We start from the raw sequence: 16,925 nt of genomic DNA, 5'->3' as shown, positions 1-16,925 counted from the left end.
AAGGGAGGGAGGATTCCTATAATAAGAATCATAGCATTTTTCAGAGCTGAACCGAGACCGGTTTCCATTTCAAAAAAGGAGACGGCCTCTTCTGCGTTATTAGAAGAGACCGTGGTGTGTAGGGACTGGGAGGCGTCAGAGCGGAGCAACGGTTCGTCTCAGAGGTACCTGGATCTAAATGCACGCACACACAAGCACACACAGGCGCGCGCGTCTATACGGCCGGGCTGTGTGCGGGTGTGCGCGTGTGTGAACTCCCACATGCTGCTGCTGTCTGCTTCTGGCCAGTGGCACCGATGCTTCCCTCCTCTCTGCTCGCCCCCAGATTCCCCTCCTCTCCCTGTTGCTTTTGTCTGGAGGGTGTTATGGGTTTGTGTGTGTATGAGCGTGTGTGTTTTTGGATTTCAGACTAATTTTCTGGAGTTTCTGCCCCTGCTCTGCGTCAGCCCTCACGTCACTTCACCAGCAGTAGCAGAGGCGGCGGCGGCGGCGGCGGCGGCGGCGGCGGTTCCCGGAATTGGGTTGGAGCAGGAGCCTCGCTCGCTCCTTCGCTCGCGCTCTCCGAGCTCCGTGCCCAGCGGCAGGAGGAGCCTGGACCCAGGCGCCGCCGGCGGGCGGTAGGTGCCAGAGCCCGGGTGAGCAGCGCGGACAGTGCCCTCCGTCGTCTCGGCCCTCACTGTCCCCCGCTGGGGCGGCCGCGGCGGCTCCCCAGGTGGGACGCGCCGCGCCACCTGCCCGCGCCCCCTGCGCCCAGGGGCCGTGGCGGATTCTGCAGCATCATTCGGGAGCCCCGTCGCGGAACCATCGTCCCTGGCAGTCTCCGCGTCTCCCTTTAAAGGGTCCTCCCCCTGGTCCGTGTCATGGAATCCTGTCGCGGGGACCCTTGCCCTATTTCCCCTCCCTCAACCTCAGGCTCAGGGAAAGAGTGAGCACACCGGAGGCCCCGCGGCGTCAGTGCCATCGAGGAGCCAGTTTATTCCTGGGGCCGGAGCTGGGCACTCATGCATCCACAGTCCCCGGCGGGGCTCGGGGTGGGGGTGACGCGAGCGCGGAGGGAGAGTACCCCAATTCGTGGTGTATGGGGTCTTCAGCTCAGTCTTACGCGTGTCTGTTTGTCCTCAGCCCCGAGGTGCGTCCCGGATCTCAGCGCGAGTCTAGCCAGGAGCCTGCGCCCCAGAGCGTCCCGGGAGCGCCGCGGGCCGGTGCTCGGCTCGCTGGGCCATGCAGCGGCGGCCGCGGCGGAGCCCCGAGCGGCGGTAGCGCCCCCTGTGAGGAGGCCCGGGATGCCCCTGCCACTGTGAACGGTGCCGTCCGCCAGGACACGCTCAGCCCCGGACACGCTCGGCTCTGCACCCCTGAGACGAGCACCAAGAGGAGACAGCGGCGAGCGGGGCAAAGGCCACCCAGCACCGGCAGGGGAGACCGACCGGTGCCGCGCAGGGACACGTACTCAGTCTGACTCGGGCTGGCACTGGTGGCTAGGAATGTCGTCCTGGACGAGGTGGCATGGGCCCGCCATGGCGCAGCTCTGGGGCTTCTGCTGGCTGATCGTGGGCTTCTGGAGGGCCGCTCTTGCCTGTCCCACATCCTGCAAATGCAGCGCCTCTCGGATCTGGTGCAGCGACCCTTTTCCTGGCATCGTGGCATTTCCGAGGCTGGAGTCTACCAGTGCAGACCCCGAGAACATCACCGAAATGTGAGTTGCTGGTGCTTTCCCTCCTTCCTCCTCTCCTGGCCTCTAGGGCCGGGGCTGGCCAGGCGGGTCCGTCCTGGGCATGAGTGTTGTTTCAAGTCTGGGGAGAAGTCAGAGGTGAGAGGTGCAGGGCTGGACCATCTGTCAGTTACCTGTTTCACTGCCTTGGGGCTGCTGACACGAGAAGTGTGACAATTTAAAATGTTCCAAATGTCTACTATATTATATTCCTATGCACTTTATATTTCAAAGCCCTGCTGGGTGTACTTTAGGCTTTCCATATGCAATAACTTAGTTTTGGATATTTTTGTTTCATAAGGTGCTCTGTGTATATTGTGTTAGGAGAAGTTCCAGTCATATTTATGAGAAAGGAGGTTAAAATAATTAACTTTAGAAAAATCTGTTGAAGGAAGTTAGAGTCCCCCCACTTAGCTTCGTTCTTTGAGGTTTGGAGTTCACCAATTTCCCTTTTCATTTTATATATCAGATTTTGCTTAGGAGATTGCATCCAGAGATGGCCTTGAAAATGATCTGTAAGAGGAGAAGTTCTGAGAGTTGAAATGCACTGGCTCAAAAGAGAAAATGTGATCGTTGGAAGCCTAAAAGCCTGGTCTGATTTAATTTGGACTTGACTTCCCAGAGATATAATTTTGAGACCATTTGGATTATAAATCTTAATCACCCATTGAATAGTTCCCCAGGACGAAGTTGGATGATAAAGCAGTATGTAATAATCTGATGAATGCTACCTTTAGCCTGGGACCCCTAGGTCCCTGGAAATGCTTGAGCTTGTCCTGGTCGAATGGAAAAGCAGAATTATGTATTTCTGTCCTCCTATTCTGATGCCTTGTGACAAATCCATTACCAAGTAGGAATTCACCAGTCCTTTCTCCAGCATGCCCCTGTCCCCTCTATTAGAGATTCCCTGCCCCCCCCACCTCCCAGGGACTTTGCCATTTTATGTGTTTCATTGACATAAGATTTTATTCATCCATATAGAGGCTTATAAGGCCAAGTTTCTCCTGGTTTTCTTGAGGCTGTTTGACACCACGATAGGCAGCCCTGAAAGTAGGGCTTGGGCTGTGGCCTTCCGGTTGGCGAGTGCGCATGCATTTCCTCCCCCCCACGGATAACGCCCACCCTGGTTGTGCCAACGTAGTTGACCGAGACAACCTGTTTTTTAATGTAAGTAAGAGACCTTCCCAGTCTCTGTTGTTTGTTCTGCTGGTGATGCTCCTGTTAGAAGGCTCAGGCAGAAGGCAATGACAACAGAACAGAGCAGAAACGTGCCGGCGCAGCAGTGCTGAGATGTGCCGGGAGCAGCCAACTGTCAGGCTGGCTCTGGGATGCTCGGATGGCAATCGTTTTGGCAAGGAGGGCAGAGGCAGGGCTGGAGAGGAAGGGTGGGTAGGGCCCCGACTGCGCTGGCCCTGGCTTGGGCTGGTGGAAGCGTGCCAGGCTGGTCAAAGTGTCCGTGGCCCTCTGTCAGGATCTGTGTCTTTTTCATGAGATGGGGTGTCAGTAGTCAGATGGAGGAAGCCATATGGAATTCAGAGCTCTTTAGACTATTCTGAGGCCATGGGGAGTGTCTGTATACAGTTTGATGTTGTTTTCTTTTGTGATTGTTTATAAATTCTGTATTAGGTGATAGATACGTAATGAAGGAGGAAAACTAGGGCCTATTTTTTTCATTTTAGTACTTTTGAAGGCCATAATTGGAGGAAAAATAAAACTCTTTAAATTTCAAAAGTATTACTTTACGCCTTAGTGGTCTTAGCTGCCTGATATATATGAAATTAACAGACTTGAGTAGAGCTTTCATGTGTTAGTTCTCACAATTGTTGTTGCTTTTTTATCTGATGGCAGGTTCCTATTTTCAGGCTTAATTTTTTTTTTTTTTTACATTTACCAAAGCATTTGTCACAGTTATTCATTTAATAATGGCTAATCATAACTCCTAATTTCTACTCATTTTCTTCTTTTGATTTGAAAATCCACTGAGACTGATAGAACGGAGAGGTGTGTAGGCTAAGTGTTCATGATGGAGAATTAGGTTAGAAACATGAGTCAGGCTGATAGGGGTGAACTCTGAGAAAAAGTACTTTTGTCTGCTCATCCCCTCAGCTTTATTTGAGCCTGGGCAGTTTGTGTCCCAGTGTCTTTGTCTGTAGAATGTATTGAAATCTTTGTTTGGAAAGCACTTTGTATAATTATTTTGAATTTTGCTGCTTTGATATCAAAGTGACATCAGTGGTAGGGCTTGTTTCACTCTCATCCTTATATGACACCATCTGTGCTGTCTTTCTTACATATTAATATTTGCTTAAACAGCTTTTAAATTCTCGGCCAGTGGATACCAGCTGCAGTTGAAACCAAATTACACTTTTTTTTTTAACTTTGTTATTAGACCCAATGGTATTCCTAAAATAACCTGTTTTAAAGTTCTAGTTTAATGGAGTTTAGCTGAAATTATATGTTTCTATCTTTTAAAAATAGGACCAATGTAACTAAATAAACCATGATTAGAACTTGCTGAAACAACAGTTTACCCTATCATTTAAAAATAGTAAATCTTTTAATATCTATATCTTGGGGGGAAAGCACAACCATTGTGCCTTTTAAGGTGCAGAGAGAGCCCCTGGTAGAACATTTTACAAATATACGTATAGACTAATTAAGGGAGAGGATTTTATTTTTTGATGCTATATGCATATTTTAAGCCACATTGACATTTCGTTTTCAGTCACTGTTTGAACCTATTTTATTAAAAATCTCCCCTTCACAGTATCTGTCTCATACTCTTTACCCACTAACGTGACCCCTGTCTAGATCTACTTCTGTCTATAGATACACATCACAGCTGCCTAACATCACACTGCCAGTATGTGCCAGCTTCTGTTATTTGGAGATGGTTACACCAAAACAGTGCTAAGTTAAATTTACGAACAATACTATTGTCACATATAAATGGGATTCAAGAGTAAAGTCTGTGGTCGGAGTTATGTAACCAGACCTTTAAGTCTCAGAATGTGGCAAAATGCTTTGCAAAGGACAAGTTCTGTCTCACCTAGTGGTAAAAGGTATGGTTGAAATATAAAATAGGTCATGGATTTGTAAAAATTGTGGTCAGACACACATGACATAGAGTCTGCCGTATCAGAAGTGTTAAGTATATTCACATGGTTGTGAAAGGGCATTTTTATTTTGCCCATATTTTATGAAGACCAGCACTGACCTTTTATTTCTAATTTTCCTTGGTGACATTTGCTGATTTTGGATTAATATTTGGAGACCAGTCTAATATTTTTCCTCTTAGGACAACATAAATAGAATTTGTAGCTTCTGCTGCCAGAGCCTCTGCATGCAATTTATTGTTGGCTTGGTTAAGCAGCTGTAATGTTATGTCATTAACCCATTGATTTTGGCTCTCTCACCTTAGTAAGCTTTTCCATGGCAATTAATTGTACTAAAAAAAATTCTGGATCCATTATAAGGATTCAGTGAAAGGCATCGGATTTTATTACTCTGATATTACTTCTCAGCCCCTCCATTGGGGCTTCTAGAACCTTGAATTGTGCTTTACATGCATTTAAGAACCACAGACTAAGTTTTGAGTGTGGTTGCATAAGCCACACTGGACTTATTAATAAATAAGGTGGTCTTATTTACATCATTCATTATTCAATACAACTTGCAAGCTGGAGTTGAAAGCATGTTGTCTTCCTGGTGAAGGTATTTACAGAATTCAGCTCAGCACAACCATTTGAAATCTTCTTAGTTTCATATCTTCTATCTCTACATCGAGGAGGTTTTTATTACATTGGGTAAAACAACTGAGAGATCCCCTGACCTTCTGACCCTACTTTCTTCCACCTCCCCCTTTCCATCACCTCTCATTGACTATAAAGGAAAATGTGTTTGATTTTTTTTTCTTCTCCGAAAAGTGATATTTCCTTATGGGAATTCGGAGCACTAGAGTTAAGAGAAGAGCCTGGGTTATATGCTATTAGAAGCAAGTAATGGGAAGTTGAGATGATGTGGTCATAGCTCTCCAGCACTGTGTTTAGTTCTGTTTAAGATCTTTCAGTGTTTCTATCCCATAAACCTCTGTTTGTGTTTTTTCAATATTCCCTTGTAAAGACATTTTCTAAGCCGAAAAGTTGGCTGAGCAGCTGAGAGTTGAGGTCTCTTTCTCCTCAGGAACATTCTGTATGATTTCTTTGACTATCTCTAGGTCATAGGGCTATAAAACCTAGAGTTTTTATTTAGCTGGGGAAAGGGAATTGAATTTCTTTTCTTTTTCTGTTTTAGGTTTCTTTTTCTTCTTTTCTTTCTTTCTCTTTCTCTCTCTCTCTCTCTTTCTTTCTTTTTTCTCCCTTGCTCCCTTCTTTCCTTTCCTTTTTTTTTTTTTTTAACCTTTGGTACCAAGCAAGTGCCTCCTGTTTTAACTCATTGCTCATCTTGCCTGTTAGGAAGAGAAACATTATCAAGCCATTACTGAATATCATACCCTGACATTATCCCTCCAACTAACTTTACCACTTTTCTAGAGACCTTCTTATAGGTTCAAAAGCTGTGGGGTAGAATGTGACATTGAACCTGCTGTTCCTTAGAGCAATACCAAGTTTTGGTTCTTCTTAGTGTTTACAAATCAATTGGGTGATTTGGGGGAGTGGTTATTTAGACAGGGCGATGTTTTTCTTGTTTGATGTGTGTGAGAGAAAGAAAGGGATAGAAAAAACCTGAGCCTTGCGTTATTAATAGTTGATTGACCATTGTCATAATTTATTTGGTCTAAGTCTTTAAAACACAAATCTCACTACCCAGGTGGCAGAGATCTGAGCTCTGCATTGGCCTGATAATTTTAGCTCCATATTTGATTTCTTTATTTTTATTTTTTAACATCTTTATTGGAGTATAATTGCTTTACAACAGTGTGTTAGTTTCTGCTGTATAACAAAGTGAATCAGCTATACATATACGTATATCCCCATATCTCCTCCCTCTTGCATCTCCCTCCCACCCTCCCTATCCCACCCCTCTAGGTGGTCACAAAGCACCGAGCTGACCTCCCTGTGCTATGTGGCTGCTTCCCACTAGCTACCTATTTTACATTTGGTAGTGTATATATGTCCATGCCACTCTCTCACTTCATCCCAGCTTACCCTTCCCCCTCCCCGTGTCCAGATCCCACATAATCAGGATGCCTTCTCACCACTCACTTTGCTCTCTGGGCTGTCCAAAGGACTGGGAAGTCATAAGTATTCATCTCAGAGATGAAGGAGTGAATGAATGCATGTGTTTGTTCTAAAACTGGGAAGAAAAATAATGCATAGGTACTAAGCTTACATATTTCCAAAGAACCCCATATGTTACAGAAAGCTGGAGTCAGGAGTTACCTGATCTTGAAACAGCTCCTTAATGTCTCTGGGCCTGAGCTTGTCAGATGTAAACCTAGGGCTTTGGATTCCATGCTCTGATTCTGAAGCTCCGCAAAGCTTTCGTTCAGGAGAAAGTGCAGTTTATACATCAGCTATCAAGTAATAGTGGTGCTGTGTGCTCAGAGCCCAGCAGTGAGAGAATCTGAGGACTTTTAGTGTCATCATGTCCTATGTGCATGTTTTCAGTGTCTGCTCTGAATTCTCCAAGCCATCCATGTCTTTTTAAAAATTTTTATTTTTAAAGACGCAGACGTAAAGAATGGACTTGAGGACACGGGGAGGGGGAAGTTGTAAGCTGGGGTGAAGTGAGAGAGTAGCATGGACATATATATACTACCAAATGTAAAATAGATAGCTAGTGGGAAGCAGCCACATAGCACAGGGAGATCAGCTCGGTGCTTTGTGACCACCTAGAGGGGTGGTATAGGGAGGGTGGGAGGGAGACGCAAGAGGGAGGGGATATGGGCATATATGTATACATATAGCTGATTCAGTTTGTTATAAAGCAGAAACTGACACAACATGATAAAGCAATTATACTCCAATAAATATGTTAAAAATTTTATTTTTGATTATTTTTATTAGAATATAGTTGATTTACAATGTTGTGTTAGTTTCAGGTGTACAGAAAAGTGAATCTGTTATACATATACATATATCCACTTTTTTTTTAAGATTCTTTTCCCATATAGGTTATTTCAGAGTACATCCATGTCTCTTTAAATGTGAGCTGCTCAGAAGACTCGTGGCATGTTAGTGCTGGGCTGATGAGACCAAGGCCACAGGGTCGCTTAAAATCAGGATCACGGGAAAAAAGGGGCTTTAGAAATGCTTTGCTCCAACCTCCTCTGCATGAACAAGGGGCAGTGAAGAGAGTCGCTTTTAAGGACACGGTGCATTAAAGACATCGTGGGGCCTAGAAGCTTCCTCCTGGCATCCCGAAGTGCCAAGGTCCTCACTTTAGGATGCCTCCCCTCTGTTCTGTGTCCTTGGACTGGTCCTGACTCCAGCTCACCATCTGAGAAGCATCAGAGATGTGCAGACAAGCTTGGTCTGGCTAAGTCCACGTGAACCGTCTCCACTGGAGACAAAGCAGTTAAAAAGTTCATGAGCTCCTGATCCCAAAGCAATGACTTGATCTTTACATGGGAAGAAATACAGTTTTTTTGTTTACTTTACTGTGAGTGTGTTTGTTTGTTTTAATTTTAAGTCTTCCTCTTCTGTAAGTAATGCATACACAAAAGTCAGACTACAGAGAAAAGCCTTCATGAGTTGGCTGCAGTGAGGGACGCTGACCTTGCACCTGCTGGACCATCTTGGTAGGTTGGGATAGGAGGGAGGGCAGAGCAGACAGAGCAGAATGGAGGCTGCTGCCCTGGAGTCCTTGCCACAGTCAGGGGTGGTTATGTACGTGGAGGAACCCACAGCCCTGTGTACAAAGTCTGTCTTAGCTCCCATGAAAGCCCTGTGGCCAGAGAGTACTATTCTTTCCAGCCTTCTCTTTTCCCCTGACTTCTCACTGCCCCAAGATTGATGGCTGAGCCAGTGAACAAGCTTAAGGGGTATGGACTCACGTTCAGAATTCATTCTGCTACCATTTACGCAGCCTGCACTAAGGCTTTTCCAGTTATGAGCACACTTCTGAGACATACACAATACCTCTGGTTTCACGCAGGGCTTCTCCCCAAGGGGCCTGGAAAGCACTTTACAGACATCTGCTTATTTAGTTCTGAAGTAGGTGGGAAGGTCCTGACAGCCTCGGAGGGACTGTCAGGTTGATTGGCTTGCCCAGGGCTCTCTGGTCAAGCAGAGAATAATTCAGGAGAGAATTTTATCTAGCGTCTGGCTTAGGGCTTTGTCTGCTCAGCCCCACCTGCCCAGATTTCGCCTTGAGAGTACAAGCAATTTTAGGAGGAGTAGATATTCAAATGTTCACAAGTTAAACAGCATGGCAGCGGGAAGGAGGTGGACTGAGGCTTCATCCATGTCTTTTCCCTTCTACCATCATCTCCTCCTTTGTAACCTGTTATACTATTAAAAGATAAATGATTTGTATGTCCTTGGGAATATGGCATCTTCTAGTATAGGGTAAAAATTTTAATAATCACACATCATTTACAGTTCCCTTTTTTACTGCAGAGAATGACCTATTGCTATCTAGTACCCCACCCTTTCCTGTAATCTTCATATCCCAATAATTTCTTGGGCAGACAGACACCCCCCCCACCAGAATTCTATTTATGTGTGTACCATGTGTCTATGAATATATACATATACGTATAAAACTCTACTAGATGTGGTCCTTTCAGACTTAATTATCTTGAATTGTACAATTTTTCTAACAATTTAGGATTTACTTCCTTAAACCATCCAGACTTTAAAAAAAATTGAGATATAATAGACTTACAACACTACATTAGTTTCAGGCATGCAACATAATGATTCAATATTTGCGTATTTTGCAAAATGATCACCACAGTAAATCTAGTTAACATCCATCAGCACACATAGTTAGCACATTGTTTTCGTGTGATGAGAATTTTGAAGATCCACTCTCTTAGCAAGTTTCAAATATATAATACGGTCTTGTTGATTATAATCACCACGCTGTACATTACATCCCCACCCAGACTTTTAAAAAATTTGTTTTAATCATTCTGCATTTCTCTCGATGAGGACCTGACAGGAGGTCTTCTCTGGGTGACATATGTGAGCTTTATAGCAGCGAGTCCGTTAGCCGACCTGGCTACTCAGAAACCCATGTGTCTGTGCTCTTTGATCAGTCCTCCACAGAAACAAAAATTTTATTTCAGTGAAGTATTTTTGAACAGTTCTACAATAGCGTCATTTAAACCAAAAGACATTAAAATTTTGGTTTTTGACCTCTGAAATATGGTGCACTTTAAAAGGTGGGTTCTTCTAAACTCTAATCTTTGTCATAAGAGTTGTTTCTGCTTCATGTGCCCTGGAGTTCCCTGCTGGGAGGTGGTAGAGGGGTCTGGGCCCAAATTCTCTGACTGTGGCGCGCCGTGGGGACAGCTCTCTTCCCTTCTTGAGCCTGGGCTTACTTACCATTCACTCCCGGGGCCGGGGAGTGGTGGGCCAGAGAGCTTGACACGGTGGCCGCTAAGTTCTCTGGCAAGGCATGGTAGAAAAACAAGCACCTCTCTCCAAACAACCCAACCAACCAACCAACCACCCACATACCCTTTTTGGTCTGCTTTCAGCTTTACTTCACAGCCCCTCTGCTGTCACCCTGAACTCAGAGTGTCACGGGGGATTTTGCTTCTGGCGTGTTGTCCTTGCACTCTAGGTTTGGCCTTCTCCCTCTGTGACCCTTCAGTCTCCTTCCTCTGTTTCTGGTGATGTTTCTTATCCCCCTCCCCGCTGCCCCCAACGCGCACACACAGACACAGACACACACACACACACGCTCAGGCAGGTGCTTGGCTGCAAAGCCCCTTTCGTGGATTGTGAAGAAATCTTGGGTTACAGGACCTGTGGGTCATCACCATGGTTCCACCTGAACCTGGCCTGCTAAGGTTAATGTAGTCAGAGAGGCAGCAGCCTAAAGGAACCTGGTGTAACTGAAGGGGACCTGGATGGGGAGATGGGAGTGGGGGTTCATATCCACACTCTCACAGCATCAGAACCTGGGATCCTGTGTGAGCCGTTTAATCTCACCAGCCAGTCCCCCAATCCTGAAACAGAAGGTTGGGATTCAGATGGACTCTAATTTCTGAAAGGTTCTGTGGTTCTGAATCAGTCAGCCATGGGCACCAGTGTTTCCTTTTCTGTCCTGGAATTCGCCCTTGCCTCCTCCCCTGGGCCAGCCCAGAGCTTGCTCTAGTCCTCCTGGTGGCTTAAACAACAGAGTCCTCTCAGTGAGTTTCTCTAAGTCCACCTCTGTAGCTCAGGTCAGATGGCTTTGCAGGTTACCTGCTCCCTGCCAACCTGGGTGGCAGTGCTCCTAAGGTTTCCCACTCATTGAAACAAACATTTTTTTGATCGTTTTCTTAACGTCTACTCTCTACCTGCACTTTTAGGTAATTGCATCAGCTAATCCATATGTTCACATGTGATCGGAACACCCGCCACTCTGGTGTGTCCTGACCTTTTCAGCCCACTCTCGGTGCATTCCTGTGGGTGGTGCTCCGGAGGGATCTCTTACTGGCTTGCCTCTTTGCCAGTCTCCATCTTCTATGACTCCCAAAGCAGGAATGTGCACTGAAATCAAATCTCATCTTCCTGCCCCCATCAACTTTTCCTTTCCTTCTCGCTGGAATATGTTTCCCGATTGTCATTTGGGATGCCTGCCATCTAATTCAAACTTCATGCAAACATTAGTTCAGTTCAACTAGTGTTTATTGAGGACATTAGTGATGCTACAGACAAATAAAGTACTTTACGGAAGCAAGAAGCCCCTGAGTAGTTTATATCTAGTGGGAGAGACAGATCTAATTTTAATATGATGTGATAAGGACAGTCAATGCACATGAGGCTAAAACCCACATTTATATGGTGATTGTTTCAGCTTCAGCCAGACGTGGGGCCAATCACAAAGGGTGCTCCCTTTCAAATGTGCATACATTACACTGTTAATAGTGGGAGCCGTAGACATGTAGACTGGATGTGAGCAATCCCCATTTCTACTTCCTATGATGGCAGTAACCCAGCTGAGTTTGGTTATTTTTTCTCTGTCAATATTTGTGATGTTCTTGTGGCCTCATCCACTTATATTCCATTTGAACAAACTGCCTGTATCTGAAACGAACCTTTTTCTTCCAGTAGACGGGAAGGGCTGGAACGCCTTTGGCTGAAACTAGTCACTCCACCTCTATTACAGATCCCATCCCCTCAGACTTTTCACTGTTGATGACTATCCTTCTCTCATCTGTATTTTCAGTCTCTTTCTCTTGTCAACATCAGAATTTAAGCAGGACCAGGTCCTTTCCGTCTTAGAAAAGTTTTCCTTTAGCTCTGTCCCCTCTCCTTCCATTTCCCTTTAGTCTCGGCCCTTTCCTCTCTCCCTTCCAATCCCGATCTTAGAAGACTGGGCTGTATTCGTTGTGTCTGTTTCCTCCCCTCCCAAACCAGTCTCAGCCCACTGCTTCATCAAACTTGCTCTGCCTTCCCCAAAGACCTTCACAGGACTAAATCCAAGGCGTATTTCTTTGTCCTTCTCTTATTTGCTTCTTAGCAGAACTTGGCCTCATTTCTCACTCTCCCTGAAGCATCCTTTTTCTTTGGCCTTGGTGTCAATGAACTTTCCTTGTTTTCTTCCTATATCCCTCTGGCCAGGGAGAGTCTTCTTACTTAAGGGCTTCCTTTTCCCTGCTTCTCTCCTAAAAGTTGATGCCTCTTTGGCTTCGTTCCTAGGGCTGCTTCTTTTCCTGGGATATGTCATCCTCACCTATGACTTCCGTTGCCTTCTGCATGCTGTTTATGTCCTAATAATCGTCCCCATCAACTATCAGGGATGACCTTTGGGTCGTCTGCCTACTGAACATCGCTCCTGGATATGTCATAGTGCATCACGCTCGACATTTCCAAATTAAATCATCATGGTCACCCCAAACCATCTCCAGTGTTCCCTATGTTAATGGATGGTGCCACTGCCCACTTGGTCAAAAGGTTTTGCATGTCCAGAACCTTGGCTTCTTCCTCTCTTTAACCCCTGTATTCACTCAATTATCAAGTCTTGCCAATTCACTTCTCTAAATATTTCTTAAATTTGTCCAATTCTTTTTATCTCTACTACCCGCATTCATTCTCTCGTTTATTCTTCCTTCCAACAGATATTAACGCATCTGCTCTGTGTCATGCTAAGTACTTGGGATCTGGTCGAAAGAAAGACTGACCTGGTTTCTTCTCCTTACCAAGCTTGCAGTCTGGGAGGGGAAATGAACATCAAACAAGTACTTACATAACCAAAAAGTTAATTCATTCCACTGTCATTTTTGCCTACAATGCTGCAACGGCTTCCTACATGGCATCCTGGTCTCCAGTCTTGCCCCCTCTCTACCCATATACCACACTGCGCTAGAGTGTTCTTTCCAAAATGCTATCTTATGTCACTGCTTCTAATTGCCCCATGGCTCCCCATGTCTCTTAAAATAAAGTCCAAAGGTATTTTTTTTTCAGGTTAAAACAAAACCAAATCAAACCAGATTGTCAGTATATCGCTATATAGCAAAGCATGTAACTATCACATAGACCCGAATAAACAGATCAACGTAACAGTTGCTTTCTACACTAGCAGATCTATAATGGAGAACAAATTATAACTGGAAGCTTGCTTGGTGATCTTGGAATTAGAGCAAGGGCACTTAATTCTGCATTTAAAATGTTAAATGGCATTAAGCTAAGCTTGCCTGAGGCATCTATCTCCATAATGGGAGAGCCTTCACAAAAGGGAATGCAGAACTTGAAGTACTTTGGCCCAGACTTGTGTCCCCTGGATCGACACTCCTTTCTCTCTCCTTCATTCACTGCCAGGCACCAATTCTGATTGACACATTCTTTCTTTAGAAAGGTTAGTGCCTTTAGCCAAGACTTCCTCAAGCCTGGGAGCCTTTCTGAGTCTTTAAAGTGATTTTGCACATTTTTTCTTTGAAATGCATTAACTTTATTGTATGGAATGTTATTAGTAATTAGTTTTTTTTAAAAAGTAATATTTGAATGTGATAAGACATATGATCAGTATAAAGAAGTGTATCATGAGAAGTTAGTCTCCAACCTGCTAATCCCTCAGCCTCTCTCTCCAGTAGAAACTTTGATTTTAGTTTGTGTGTCTGCTTCTAGAAATAGTCTACTCATAACATGAGTATGTGAGTATGTGTATATATATATATATATATATATATATATATATACACAATTTTTATGCAAATGAGGGGCATGCTATAGTGTTCTACATCTTGGTGTTTTTTTTACTTAACAGCATATCTTAAAAATGTTTCTGTATCCGCATATGTACTCAAACCTTTTTTTTTTCCACAGCCACACATTACCCATAGAATGAATAGTTTTTATTTAACTCACCTCCAGTTGAACAACCTTGTGCTCAAGTTCTTGCACACGTGCATGATTTTCCTAGAATTTGAATTGCAGGGACATTTGCAAGACATTTGTGATTTGATAGATATTGCCAAGTTGTCTGGCAAAAAGATCACACCATTTTATTCTCCCACCCAAACTGGAAGCACCTCTTTTTCTACAGCCAAGCCAATACTGTTTGTCATTAAACCTCTTGACCTTTGTCAATCATATTCTTGGGAAATAGCATCTCATCATTGTTTTATTTCACAGTTCTGTAATTATGATCTAGGTTAAAAATCTTTTTATATACATGTAAGCCATTTGTATTTCTTTTCCTGTGAACTATGTATCCCTTAACCATTTTCTTTTTTTTTTTTTTTTTGGCGTTACGCGGGCCCCTCACTGCTGTGGCCCCTCCCGTTGCGGAGCACAGGCTCCGGACACACAGGCTCAGCGGCCATGGCTCACGAGCCCAGCCGCTGCGCGGCATATGGGATCTTCCCGGACCGGGGCACGAACCCGTGTCCCCTGCATCGGCAGGCGGACTCTCAACCACTGCGCCACCAGGGAAGCCCCCATTTTCTTTTTCTATTGGTTTGGTGACCTTTTCAAAAAATGGATTCCTAAAATCTGTTTAACAATAAGAAAAATTTATGCTTTGTCTAATGTTTTGCTTGTCTTCTGATGTTGATTATAGTTCTTTTTTTGGTAACGCAGAATTAAATGTTTTTGTAGTAAAATTTATTATTTCCTTATGGCTTCTGTATTGTAACTGTAGCTAAAAAGAGTCTTCCCTTCTATAAGAGATTAAAATAAGTCTCCTATATTTTTTTCTGTTACCTTTACTATTTCATGCTTCTGTATTTAAAGCTTTGCTCTATCTGGAGTTTTAAAATATAAGAAGTGAAGTAGCAAAAAAAATTGTTTTATATTTTTTCAAGAGCTAATCAGCCCATCAGGTCTCTTGACACCATTGATTATATAATTCGAACTTCCCCTCACTAATTTAAAATAACAATTTGATTAAGTATGAAGATCATCTTTGTATTTTGGCCTATTTTGACATCTGTCCTCTTCTGTTAATCAGTTTGTCTGTTTACATGCTAGCACTAAACTTTTTATCTCCTAAAGTTTCGTATACATATATATAAATTTTTCTACCTGAAGTATTAGTCTTACTCATCAATTACCTTCAGAATTTTCAAGAGTATTCTTGCATGATAATTTTTTCCATATGAATTTTAGGAACTGCTTGCCTAGCTCCCCCTGCATGATACTGATGTTCTAAATTAGGGTAACATTATATTTATATATTAAAAACTCACAATTTCTTAACAAGTCTTAAAAGCCTTGCATCCTCAAATTCACACCCATTTCTCTAGCCTCATTTTTTGCCTCTCCCTTTCTTTATTACGATGATGCAGCCTCCTTGAGCTTTAAATTCCCCTATGGAGCTCTAGTCTCCCAGGCTTCACACTGGCTGTTCTCTCTGCCAGGAACACCATTTTCATGGCTTCTGCCTCCGGCTAACTTCCTCTGCCTCTCCACCTCTGGGCTATGTGTCTCTTCTGTGTGTTCTTATAGCCCCCTACCCAGTGTTTCCCAATCCCACCATAGGTCACCTAGTATTGTAAATGTGCAGCTGAGTACCTGTCTCTACACCCCCTTAGAATATAAACTGCATGAATTTAGGCAGGGACCATGTGGATCTTGTTTATTGCTGTTCCCCAGCACAATGTTCTAGATCTCCATGTTATACACAGACTCAAGGATATATGCATGTGTATTCCCCTCCCCTACAAATCTATCATTTAGAATTCCAAATTAGAGTATTTATAGGTTGTTCTTTGGGCTGTCAAAGTGTAAATTTCTAGACATGACTTTTATAAAGTCATCAGGTTAAGATGTTTGTTTAAATAAATAACCTTTATGGAATTAAGTAGCGCTATGTTGGTTCATGCACAATAAGAAATCAATTCATCGTAGAGACAGTATAGCTGGAAAGGAAGAAAGGCAAAGCTTTGATGAGGCAGGCTGATTGTGTATCCAACAGGAAGGAGAGACAGGGAAGAGATGGAGGGTGAATGTAAGCAGACGAAGAGAGATGCAGAACAGGCCAGCTCAAAAACAAGGTAAATCCAGGGAAGAAGAATCATTCCAGGAACATCCGATCTCCAACAAACAAATGGGTCTAATGGGGAAGATTTGTGCCTTTTCTGTTGTGTAATAGCTAATAATGCATATCCCAGTGGATCAATTCCAGTTTTCCCTGTGACTGCATTTATGGTGCTTCACTTAAAAAGCGATTCTGGAGGGAGGAGATATGGGGATATATGTTTATGTATAGCTGATTCATTTTGTTATACAGCAGAAACTAACACATCATTGTAAAGCAATAATACTCTGATAAAGATGTTAAAAAAATAAAAAAATAAAAAAGTGCAGGCGAGCAGGACAGGGTAAAAAAAAAAGCAATTCTGGTGGTGAGATTTCAGATGTGATTTATCCTTCTTGTAGTATGGATGGTAGAGGCTGTTCATTTTTCTTAAAGAACTGCAGACATCAGGAGTATAAACAATGTGTCAAGTCCAATTTAATGAAGCATCTGATGCACATACTGTTGCACCTTTACAATCAAGCTGCGTTGGACTGATCCTATAATGTTTCATGGGACTTCCTTTATATTTATAATAATTGACATTATCAGGCGTCCTAGAAATTTCAATAGTTGTTTGTGAAACTGATCATTA

The 16,925-nt window shown here is 43.6% G+C and overlaps 1 protein-coding gene across 4 annotated transcripts in view; it reads left to right on the top strand.

Moving 5' to 3' along the window:
* Positions 1–297: 297 nt before the first annotated feature.
* The window catches only part of NTRK2 (neurotrophic receptor tyrosine kinase 2), a gene marked incomplete at its 3' end in the record, with an annotated part of 377,788 nt that continues 361,160 nt past the window's right edge, over positions 298–16,925 (top strand). For all 4 annotated transcript variants that reach the window (XM_079925508.1, XM_079925509.1, XM_079925510.1 and 1 more), the window contains exons 1-2: positions 298–635; positions 1,123–1,696. In XM_079925508.1, coding sequence (XP_079781634.1) covers positions 1,485–1,696 — 212 coding nt within the window. In that variant the 5' untranslated portion in view covers positions 298–635; positions 1,123–1,484. The remainder of the gene's footprint in view (positions 636–1,122; positions 1,697–16,925) is intronic.

This window comes from Stenella coeruleoalba (assembly GCF_951394435.1).
Source record: "Stenella coeruleoalba genome assembly, chromosome: 7".
NCBI classification, from domain to species: Eukaryota; Metazoa; Chordata; class Mammalia; order Artiodactyla; family Delphinidae; genus Stenella; species Stenella coeruleoalba.
Note: the sequence above shows the minus strand (reverse complement) of the source record. Positions and strands in the feature narration are given on the sequence as shown.